At 36.6% G+C, this 13101-nt stretch overlaps 1 protein-coding gene across 1 annotated transcript in view; it reads left to right on the top strand.

The window, feature by feature from the left end:
• LOC145245981 (dynein axonemal heavy chain 6-like) overlaps positions 1–13101 on the top strand; it is a 632504-nt gene that overhangs the window by 579175 nt on the left and 40228 nt on the right. The window contains exon 75 of the mRNA XM_080107771.1: positions 10218–10388. Within this exon, the coding sequence (XP_079963897.1) occupies positions 10218–10388 (171 nt within the window). The remainder of the gene's footprint in view (positions 1–10217; positions 10389–13101) is intronic.

Here is a 13101-nt window from a genome sequence, read left to right as displayed (position 1 = left end):
TCATGATCTGTGGTGCCACATTTAGGCCGAAGCCAAGGCGTGTAAGGCAGTACCTCTGCCCCTGGAACCAAACTGTCTGGAACGGCCACAACGTCTCATCAACTCGCACCTGTAAATAGGCTTTTCGTAAATCCAATATTGAGACATTAGTGCCTTTCTGACGCCATTCCCTCAACTTACTGGCGCATACATCAGCATCGGCAGTGTAGGCTTCAATATGCTTGTTAAGCTCCCTATAGTCCAGCACGGGCCGTACTTTCGACTTGTTATGCTGGACTACTGCCATCAAGGGTATTAGACCCTTCGGAGGCCCAAGCTTGTCCTCAGGGTAGGGGATTAACCAGCCATCTTGGATCCACGCCTTTAGTTCCCTTTCGTATTCTGCTCGGGCCTCACTGGGTATAGGGTACTCTGCAACCCCATTCTTGAGTTTAGTCGGTGCCATTCCCTCGGTCCACTTCCAAGATGCAATCCAGGCCCTCTTGCGCGAGTCGTAGTCCACTGTAAAATCCGGCCGATCGATATGGAGCGCTGCACACACTGGGGCCTCTAAGAATCGCACCTTTCCATCCCGATGAATTGCGACTCCCCCCAGCGCCTTGATGGCATCGTATCCGAGCAACAGGTCAAACCCCAGGAGATTTCCTTGGGTCACGAGCACATTGATCTTAGTGGCTGCACCGGTATCCGTGTAGATCTTGACAGTTCCAGCTCCACAGCATGTCTGGGTCTCGCCTCCTATCGTGGTGACTTTGATCTTCCTCTTAGTCCAACTTGGACACAGCCTGGTGCTCACTATAGTATGCGAACAGCCTGAGTCGAGAAGTGCTGAGCAGGGTATCCTGTTTACGTAGACGGTTATTACTGGTTGCGCCTTGTTCAAATTTTGCTCGGGGAGCAGGGCGGCGCTGACGTCCTCTCCCCTGATACGTTTCCCGCACAGTTTTGGGCTAGATGCCCCAAACCGCCACACTTAAAACAGCGCACACGCCCCCTGTTGGTGCAATTCCTTGCAAAATGTCCGCGTCGGCCGCAGCGAAAACATTTCCCATTGCTTGCAGGGTTCTGATTCGGAATCTCCCGAGCGCCAATCTGGCCTGTCTGTGTCGCCATCACAACTGGTTCCCCCAGGTCCTCCTCATCTTTGATGATGGCTCGAGCACGTTCCATCAAGTGTTCCATGGTCGTTGTTGAAACGCTGGTTGAGGCTCTCAGTAGCTGCTTCACCCGAGTGGGAAGGCCCGCCACAAACGCGTACGCGAGCGTCCGCTCCAACACCCCTCCACCGAACAGAACTGCGAGTTTCTTTAACTCAGTGAAGAAAACGTCCACGCTTTCTTCCGGTAGAAGTTTTCGGGAAGCAAATTTTTCATAGGCTGTACAAGGATCCATGGCAAATGCCTTGTACAGCGCAGCTTTAATTGCGGTGACATCTCCCTTTTCGGCAGCACTGAGTTGCTGATATACACTCAAGGCACCCCCAGCCAATCTCAGGGGAATTACAGTGTGTACCCTTTTCACCTCACAAAGGTCGCACGTCAGCTCGACCCTTTCAACCCAGTCGACGATGGACGTGGACCCGTCAAACTCGGGTATTAGCTTTAAGTCAAATTTCGACTCGGTCATAGTCCTAGAGGCCAAATGGCCGAGATAGCTTGTAAGAAAAAAAAAATGTAAGGAAAAATTAAAGATGGCGCCCGACTCTCTCTTTAACACGGTAAGATATCCTCAACACGGCACAAGAAGCAACAGCCACACGATTCCCCAGCCAACTCAATCGTCCCTCTCCACGTCTTTCCCCTCACCCGCTTTTATCGTCGTTCTAGGCCGGCTAAATTTGCATATTCCAAGAATTCGTGTGACTTTGCGAGACATCATACTTTACAAAAGACGGCGGTCGCCATCTTGGTCCCTCTTTTCTATTTTTGGTCGGTAACGCTGAGCTGGTCTCGAGGTAAGTCTTTTTCCCCTCATCCGTCTCTCCCACGTACCCACACAACACGCAAACACGCGGGCGCTTATCTCCTGGATGCACGTTACAATTCTTTAGCAAAATATGGATATAGGAAAATCCCACAGATGAAACTCATCCATGCTGTCGGAACCGAACAGGTTATCACTATTTTTTAATACATATATTTTGAGTTTTTTCATTCTTCCTAGCAAGATGACGCTGGTGATTAATTCACCCTCAAGATAAATTTTGTACCATTGACGGCCGTCGCCGTTCTCTTGGTTCTTAGCATAGTCGTTTTTATAATTTCTTCCACGTTTTGAAATTTATTATTGAAAGATCCGACCCACTGTCTAATTGAAATTTAATATCCTTGCCAAGAATGTTCACCGTTACATATTTGTGTAGGTTTTCATCTACGACGTCTCTAGTTATTGTTTGATGTACACGGCTTTTTGTTCTGATTTTTCCTGCAGTGAAAGCTTTTATGTCCGATTTTATTACACATGAGGCATCTTTTTATTAAGAATGGATAATCCTTGACCCAGTGTTTACCGCCACATCTGAAGCAATGACAATGAATGGTGCTTTTGGGGTTCCGACTTTTGGAGGCAATTTTTTTATACCGTCTCGACGGTTTTTTCTTAGTTTTTTTTTTTTTTTAAATATTTGCGATGCCTGCTTCGATATTTCTGGCATCTTTGTATTTCTTATTTCCACTTTTTGACTCAGTCAATTTTTGCTGTGTTGTTCGGTTCGTTTTCTAACTTCATAAGAACTCTGCGCCTGATTTCCGCATTTTTTTCGAGATTAAACCGTGTACAGAAACAAAGCATTTAAAATTGTCTGCTGTCAATTCAGACAACTTAATCATCACAATGCTTGTTCACTACTGCTACGTACGTCGCAAAGTCATCATTATCATCTTTGGTCATATTCTAACATCTCCAACGCTAATGAAAAAGAGACGTTTTCAGGGAGAATATTTCTGTCTCATTGAACGATAAATCCGCGGGTTTCCGTGGCAAGATGTTATCCACAACTTTGTCATGTTCAGCCGTTTCAAGTTTTCGTAGTAGCGGTCTGGCCTTCTTCTGGCCAGACCAATTACCGCAGTCGATGTTGAAAAACTCCTCATATCTCCTGAAATAAGCTGCGAATGATTTTTCATCTGGTTCGTACTTAAAATTATCTATTGCGGACCATATTGTATTTTGAGAAAAAGCTGAATTGCTTTCTCCGTGCGCGTTATTCTTGACGATTTCTGCAAGCAGTTCCTCTGTTCGTAATTGACGTTCGGTCAAGTGTTTTTGTACTTCGGCCGACTGTTTTTGTGCTTCCGTCTGTTGGCCCTCTGTACGTTGTTGGCGTTCTGCCAACTGTTTTTGAGCTTCAGCCGCCTGTTTTTGAAATTTATTTTGTTGGTTCTCTGTACGTTGTTGGCGTCGACCGCTTCAATTTGCAGTTTAGTCAGATGTGACAACGCTAATTTTTATTATCCATTTTTTCTGGTTGATTCCTTCAGTCGCAAGAGTTATGCTGGACACTTTCTTAGGCGTGATAAACATTTGAATCCAACGTCGTTAGTGTTTTCAGAACATTATTTTAAACGTGAGTGTGTTTCTCGAATCCAACGTCGTCAGTATTTTGGGGTACACTGTTTAAGACGTGAGTACGCTTCTCGAATCCAATGTCGCCAGTGTTATGGCTCGCAAATAGCCACAAGAAGAATAGGACAACGGATAACAGTTTAAAACATGTATTACATGAAAATAACAAAAAGGTTACAAACGGAAAGTGTTGGTAATTCACCGAGCCTGCGAGGGTCGCTCTGGAATCAGATGGGATCCGACATTATTTAAAATATTTATTAGTGAATTTTATTTATAAATTACAGTCGTAGGCAAACTAAATAAAATGTCCTTGCCATCGCACAATCAGTGTATATTCTCCAACATAAGTAGCATATTTGTTGTTGAAAGATGGCACACGTCAACACATTGTCAACGATAATAACAACAGTGAATGTAAGTGCATATAAGAGGAATTTCGTTTCTTCACACATGTTGTAAAACTTGATGAAATAGAATATCAAATATTTGAATTCTTCAATTCCATAAAGTTTAGCTTGAATGGACACTTTCATAGTAAAATTATGAATGAAGCTAAAATTCATACATAAAATAATGGTTGTTAATGATACTAAGCTCATAATTGAAATAAAATGTAAATAAAATATCCCTTTTCAGAAATCCAGCAAAATTGTTTCCTTTAAATCAAAATCCAATGAAAATTTATCCAATTATATATGTATATGCTTACGGCGGTATTATAAGTCAATCTTTTGAAAGCAACCGATTGGCATCTTTCCCTTGTGAGAGGCTGTAGAACTAAGATATTGATACCACATATTGAGAACTATATTAATGACTTTCTTCTGTTTAGATTGTAGTTTCTTGGATGATTTTTTTTACCATGTTACGTGATATTATATACCCATTTTTAACTTGACTCTGATCGTATATTTTAAATATATCTATCATTGAATTTTATTTGGCTTGTATAAATTATGTTATTTATTATATTTGTGTGTATGTACATTTGTGGGTGTCCGCAAATAAATTTTCTCTGTCTCTGTCTCTCTCTGTCTGTCTCTGTCTCTCTCTGTCTCTGTCTGTCTGCCTCTCTCTCTCTCTCTCTCTTTCCACACACACACACACACACACACACACACACACACACACACACACACACACCGACCTACTCATAATCTTAATATTCATCAATTTTGACGCTAATTCAACCCAACTCCAGACATAGAGTCGAACATGAATTCGAATTAGATCGGACTAATCTTTTAGAAACACATTTTATTTTGTAAGAGAGACAATGACTCTCATAGTGACTTATCTGCCTGAAATTTTATATGAACCTTTCGTGCAGCGAACTAAGTACTGTGGTATCAGCTGGTCTCTTGAATTTATCAAGAGTTCTAAGTGTGTCTCACTGTTATAAACTTCTAGGACTGGTATTGCAGCTATTTTCATAAAATAAATGACATGGAAATATAACCGCCCCCCCTTTCCGTCTTATTGTAGGATTGTTTTCCCTTTCTCTTGCTCTCTGATCGAACGACGTTATAAGTTTGCATGTTATAAAGAGACACTGAAGCGACAATTGTGTGTATGTGTGTGAGAGAGAGGAGTGTAAAAGAGAGATTAACGCATTTAAAGTCTTCTGCATCTGATATAAAAAGTTTATAATTGCAACTGCGCCATCAGAAAACCATAAATCCTTCCATAGCGAAGACGTTTATTTGGTTTTAATCGTTTGATGTATTACACTTTTTTTGAAGTCAAAGTTTATTTTAAAAAAAGACTGTAGCCATCAAGTTCTTTTACACTCTAACCCCAACAAACATATCACACACACACACACACACACATAGATATATATACATATATATATATGCATATATATATGTGTGTGTGTGTGTGTGTGTGCGTGTGTGTGCGTGCGTGTGTGTGTGTGTGTGTGTTAGAATTACCCCCAGAAGTCTGTGGTTGATTGATGTCCTTTGAGGGTTGTATTTCATAGGAGAGACAATTATAAAAAAGATAGCCCCCCCCCCCAAATTCTTTTGAACTGATTAAAACCTGAGACCCAAGGAAATATATTTTTCATGATTTTTAAAAAACTTTGTTTTTAAACTGAAACGTTGAGTACAATGAATTGTATGCACATTCTTGGTTTATGTTTTTTTTTTTTGCGTTGACACATGGAGACATTTTTTTTGTGAAAGGGTACAAGGTGAGCTTCGCTTTCTGAACTATTCTACGAGCAAGACTTGATATTTCTTGATTTTTGTCTGGGAATCTTGTTCGGCAGTTGATAGAGACGTTGAATCTCTACGGTTCCAGATGAACATTGTCTGAAGATAGCGGTTTCAATCCCACCCAAAGCGTGCCAGAGGTAATTGGTCAAAAATGTGGTGAGACGACAACAACTACGGATGGCAGTAATGGCTGAGAACGCAGTTAGGAGATTCGAAGTTCCTATCCGTCGCGGTTACCACCTGACGAAGGCCAGAGAAAGTTGGCCGAAACGTTGTGAACCAATAAAAAAAAAGATGAAAAAAAACAACAACTAATAAAGATGAGACTAATAGTCCGAAATAAAAAAAATAAAATTATCAAGTATTATGGTTCAACTATGCTCTTAACAGACGCATCTACTTTGAACGCACCTCTGTCTTATCAAAGAACCTACTGCTGATTTTATTCGCTGAGCATTTCTGCTTGTGCAGTGATAAAACTTCTCAAATGCACTAGTGATCTTAGGCGGTATGAAAATGATTACTTGAGTCAAAATCGAACATCCTTTTTTAATCAGATGTGTTTAATTATCGATTTCTGATACTTATCAGAGGCATTCCGATATAAAACCTATATAAAAACACTTCCAGACACACCAAAAACATCTGTGTAAAATTTTTAAAAATCGGCTCAGCCGTTCTAAAGTCCATGGGGAACACACACACACACACACACACACACACACACACACACACACACACACACACACACACACACACAAGTGACTTTTATATAATAGTAGATAGATAGGTAGATCATAAATAACATATCACCCATACACCAAAGCCATTTCTTTTAAGTGCAGTCTCGTTCTTTTGGGTACCATGATCTAAAGGAGGAATACATCGGATCAGTATCTCTTCAGCGATAAATATTTATTTTTATTATTTATTTTATTATATTTTTTCATTATATTTTTATTTTATTTTAAACGTTTTGTTTTTGTTTTATTCTCACGTAACCATTTGATTTCTAAGCATTTTAAAAATGATGTCTTTTATTTAAAAAAAACCCAAAACTTAAAAAAATTCTCCACGTTTTAGTAAATTTCTCTCGCTTGTTTTTCCTTTGTCAAATCTGCTCTATAGAAAAGTCCATGCCCTTCTTCCTTTATTGTCCTTAAACAATATAGATAAATCCACGTTTATTCATTATCTGATCTTCCATAGTCAGGTCCGTACCGAATGGTATACATATATTATTTACTCTTACTCTTTGTTATGCCAAATACAATTTCTGAATTTTAATAAAAAGTGGGCGTGTCTTCCTTCGTTAGAAGTCAGAAATTTTTAAGAAATATACTTAATATCTATAATTTCTATATGTTCGTATCTACTCTAAATTTTCCATATTTCTATTTATACTTAATTATAAACACTAAATTCACCATAGCTTATACTTCACTCCTAGTTATACCTGTACTGAATTCTACTTCAAATCATAGATATATCGCTACTATATTCTATATTGATTATAAATGTATTATCATCCCTCTTATCGTTTCAAATATTCAGAGTTTGTTCATCAAATTTTGTTTTAATTCCTATTATTAATATTTAATTCCTATTCCTAAATTAACATATAAGCAATATTTTTAACCATATATCAGACCAACCAGTTGCAAATTTAGTTGCTTCCACCGCATGAATTTTTACTTATTCCTTTTCCAGTAACAACGAAATGGAAAGTATAGTAATGTTCTTTTCAATTTTTGAAGAGTATAACTTTTCAGTAGATATATAACCTTTAGTAACTAATCCATTAAATATTAACCACCCATGCGGGGTTGCAGAAATAACTGGTTTAGGACCCAGGCATGGGGCTAACCCTCTCGGTGCTGCTCGACCCGTAGATCTTCTCAGGTCATCCATCTAGGAGAAGGAAACCTCTGAAGCTAAACCTGTGCTACTGACCCCATACGTCTTGGCACCAAGTAAAGAGGAGATCCTGCTCCACGATTTTCCTAGAGCTGATGACTTGAACAAATTACCGGTTTGCAAAGCTAAACTGCTTATGGAGAAATAGGCTTTGTCTATCGCTCGGCTTTCATACTCCTTCTTTTCCTATTAGTCAGGCATAGACGTGGATCACATGGACTACAAGCCCTTGTACCCCCTCGAAGTAAATACCCCCATTAAACCCGACAAACAGCAAAGTCCCACCCCTACACAATAGAGATCCCTAGATGTAAGAGAGCCTTCTATTCTAATAGTTTCTTTCCCTGAACTGCTAAACTCTGGAATTTCCTTCCGGGTTCCTGTTCTCCCAACTGTACTGACATGCAGAAGTTTAAGTGTAATGTGAACAGACATCTTGCTGCTCAATTCTCTACATAATATCCCTACAACTTATGTCCCCGATAGTAGCCCTCTACATCAAAATGGCACTGTGTCTTGTTTGGAGTGAAAATGTAAGTAAAAAAACAAACAAACATTAGAAAGGGTTGAAAACTCAACACATGCGACAAACCCTGGCTCTGTTGATTACCAAAAGAATGGATATATTTTTAAATCTTTGATATTAATTATCCAGGGTAACACCGATTAAGAATATATCAACTTTGTGGGCATTTGTTTCGTAGTTTTTAACTTTTAGCTCATTATACAAACACACAGACACACAAACAACTGTGTTTTTATACAATAGATGAACCGTTTTCCTTACTAGTTTGGAGTTTTAAATTATCACACTCACTGCATCAGCAATCCAAGCCTTTCTAAAAATAATAGAAATATACAAAGTCTATATGTCACATGAACGTTTCAGCAATCCCATTTCCTGTATTTAGAACCATCAGTCGCCAGGATATATCTAATTAATTCCCAGAGTCTAGCTCAATAGGTCTTAATATCAGTTTTCTTTGAAGAAACGTTAATCAGTATTTATATTTCTTTTGCGCTAATTATGTTTGACTAGCAAGATTCTGAAGAAATTCTACACTGCTTTTATATCAATCTGCATGATTTACTTTTAAAATATTCCTTTTTGGAATGATGATCAATCCTACTATGGATCAAATGAATATCAATTCTTTCATAAATTGCCATTGTCAGCTAAATATTTTAAAATGAAATGAATATATCTCTTTTTTATTTAACATTACAATTTAATAGTTTTTAAAACCAAAAATATTCTGTATTTTTCTATAAAAATAATTATCGACCTTTTTAAAATCAATAAAATGAATGTCAATTTTTGAAATGTATTAATTTTATTTTGGAACAATTTATCTTAAAATGGATGAAATTGGAATTTTTCCTTAGTAACATCAGATTAATCACCACTTTGTCTTTGTGTTTCATTTCACTCTTGTGTCATGCAGGCATAAACCCAAGTTACCTTCACAATTATTTTACAAACCTTGTTAACTGCTTTTTCTTATACTCGCCCCTTTGTGATACGTCAAGACTAGGGAGTTTCTGCTTGAAATCAAAGTTCCTTATCTACACTTTTGAAAAAGACTAAGTCGACCCCATACTTGAATAATCAATAAGTGTTGAATAATCAAGTTCGTGTTTATTGAAAACCCTGAGAATGCAGCTGACGATAAACGAATATCAAACAAAATATAATAATTGAAATTTTGAAAGGCTGTTTGGAAAACAAGGGAATGGAGCTGATGACAACCAAACGTTGTAGAGACTCGGAATCGATTGTCAACCCCCCCCCCCAAAAAAAAAAACAAAACAAAAAAACAGAGACGTCAAGTTTCAAAGGTCACAGGTGATTCAAGCGGCATGAATTGAAGGAAATTTCACATGGCTCTTTAAAGTAACTTAGTCCACAATACATTGTAGCCTACATTGCACTGTAGAGAACATACTGTGGATTTTATGAAAGTATTTCATATAACGACTTGAATTAAAGTTTAAAATCCAAAATATCAAATATCAAATATCATGGTTAAATTGTGCTCTAAATAGAAACATTCATTTCGAACGCACCCCTAAAAGAAGCTGTTGTTGAATTTATACCCCGGTCCCTTCTGCTTTTGCGATAATAAAACTTCTAATGCGCTTGTGATATGAAGCTGTATAAAAATGTTAACTTTGGTTTAAATAGGACTGTTTCTTTCTTTAATCAGATCTTTCGATCATCAAATTTCGGTACTTATCTAGGGAATTCCGATACAAAACCTATGTAAGAATACTCTCAGATATATAATGTACTTGGAAATTTAAATTAAAAGAAAAATCGGTCCAGCTTTTTCAGAGTTCATAGGGAGCAAACTTACACACACATACACACACACACACACACACACACACACACACACACACACACACACACACACACACACACACACACACACACACACACAAAATGCCTTTGAAAAATGTGAGTAGAGATTTATAACTTTCTGTCCTTTCTGTTTTGTCATAATACAGAGACAAGAAACCATGTCCCTGGTGAGTACTGTGCTCGATATTCAGCCGAGAGTATCGAGTGGAGGTGATGGCCGATCAAATGATGATATTGTCTATGAATTGGCCGATTCCATTTTAGAGAAACTTATGGACAAGCTGGATATTGAACAAGCCAATTCAGAATTATTCAAGGTAAGAGAATGCAACCCACTTTTATTTACCTTCTTTTTTTCAAACTCAAAAAGCAGATTTTTTGAAATCTACAAAAAAAAAAAAAAAAATCAACGACGCACTGCGAATGTTTTAAGGTTATGTTTGTATCACACAATGTTAACGATAGTCAAGGTTTAAATTCAAATATCAAAATTATTAAGATCTGATCATTAACAATAACAATTTTCTGTGTTTTTTTTTAAAGTATTATTTAATATGGCGTTGTATTTATATAAATATATATATATATATATATATATATATATATATATATATATATATATAACATAAATATTTATATATATATATAACATAAATATTTATGAATAGTCTTTCAGCTTCAAGTTGGATCGGTTCTGGAGTAATTAAAAATATATGACATTAATATTAATTGTGATTTGCTTGTTTAAATTCTCAAACCAGAAAGATGTTTTCTCTTTGAAAACAGTAGGTACATGTCCATTACGGCTTCAATACTCAATATTTTAAGCTTGTGTCATACGAAACTAAATATAACAGATATAAATATATTTACATCTTGAATTTAAATTGTATTCAATTCGTTTCCTTTGTCTTCTTTTATGGCATATTAACTCTTATAATGTTATTTAATATGGAAATAACATCCATTAATTGTGTACAAGTCAATAACTGGAGAGGATATTGGGAATTCATACTTTTCCTGACAGCACTCATAATTAATTACTTCATAAATCTGTCGGATCGTTCACTCCATAGTCTAAATCAAATCAAATCTACAAAAAAAAAAAACAAAAAAAAAACGATATTTTCGCCAGAATCGCGTCTGTACACATTATGCACTGCTCAAGTAAGGGGTAAGGTCATGTTGTATCCAACGCTGCAAGCTGACCATGGCGTTTGATGCAGTGATTGAACTGAAAAAGACGGCTTCCTAGGATTACATCCAAATCATCCCAGATACAGTTTCTCAAATTTTCCATGAAACCGTCACTGTGGAGTTAGTGTAAAGAAAAAAAAACATTATTGCTGTGTATTGCATTAAAGTTGAGAATGAGCTCACCACACAACCGACTATGCTTATGACAACAATAATCAAATTCGCACATTTATTTAAAATGAAATCCAATTCTTAATTTATAATTAATTCCAATGAAAATAATATTTAAAAAATTTCTTCTGGTCACATATTTTTTAACCATACGCCTCTGTTTAATCTCAAGAAACAATGGATACCCCCTGTAAGGGTAGAAGCGGATGTAATTGTGCGGCAAGGGTTGTGCAATCCCCAAGAAGAAATTCCTTAGAATATTGGTAATATTGTCATTTAAATCCGATAAAATTATTTTTTAGTGAAGATATGGAATAAATAAATTGAACACGATAGATTCGATAGGATATAAACTCTGCATCAGGGATTCCATATTCTGCGACGCTATCCATTAATTCAGTCTAGCACCTCCTCTTAAATTTGTAAATGCTCACAATGGATTTGATAGGATTTGAACTCGGCATCACCGATTCTAAAGTCTGCGACAGTATCCACTAAACCAAAAATTGTGGTTCAATTCTGAGGTGAATTAGATTATTAAGGGTGTAAGATACACAGTCTTATGGCGTCTATTGGAGCTTATTAAAGGTTTTCTTTCTAAAAAAAAAATGTTTTTTTTTGTGTGTGAAGGGGAGGGCTTTTTCCCAGACAGACTCAATCCCCATCCTGGACCCATGAAGAGCACTAATTTTCCTTTGTATCAGCGTCCTCTAAATCAGTTGTTGGTAGCATTTCTTAATCCATTCAACACACTTCTCGCTGCTACCATGCACTCTCGACGGTTTTCTTACTTTTTGATCTTTTGTTTTCTATGACGAAATATTTCGAGACACATTCTATTCGAAGTCTGCTCCTATATTCATGAAAACAGAAAAACGGCGCGCCCTCCTGTCGCCCTACCCTTGCGCCCTTTTGTTTTCATTAACTTTATCCAACCGAGGAGGTTTGGTATCATGGTACCTTTATCAAAACGCTTGTTAACTAGGTCAAATATATATTGAGTCCCAAAAATAAACTGTAGCCTGAAATAAAATCTTAACACTGAAATAAAGCTGAAGAATCCATTTAAATAGTCTGCTATAGTTACTCACATACAAAGGTTGGCCTTCTTTATGACAAAATTAATTATTGCTTATTGCTATTAATGCACCAAATTTGTAGTAACGTCATTCACAATGTACACGGATCTAAACAGTAAAAGTAGAAATTAACAATTTCAAAATTCAGCAGCTGCATGATTGCATTTATTCTTAAATTTCATTATTCATTAAAAATAAGTTAAAACAATTTTTCCGTTAAATGGAATTCAAATTTGAAAGAAAAATGATTATTAATTAAAGTTACATACATTTTATGTTTTCGCCGTTCTGTCCACTTATGCTTCTTCAAATTAATCGTTAGTAGAAATTATTCCATTTTAAAATTATATTTTAGTGGATCAGGATCTCAATTTTTAAATTAAAATCTGTTTCCTGATTATAAAAACATCGTATGCTGATGTTTCATGCCTATTCATGCATAGAAGGGAAACATTAAAATGTTACAGTTAAAATTTTCCTATAAACTGTTGTCATTAAAATCCGATAAAATTATTTTTTTAGTGAAGATATGGAATAAACAATGCTTTATTGAATGTTAAAATCGTTAGTCCGAGAAATCAAT

Source organism: Euprymna scolopes, chromosome 23 (assembly GCF_053919585.1).
Source record: "Euprymna scolopes isolate OS-2025 chromosome 23, ASM5391958v1, whole genome shotgun sequence".
NCBI lineage: Eukaryota > Metazoa > Mollusca > Cephalopoda > Sepiida > Sepiolidae > Euprymna > Euprymna scolopes.
Note: the sequence above shows the minus strand (reverse complement) of the source record. Positions and strands in the feature narration are given on the sequence as shown.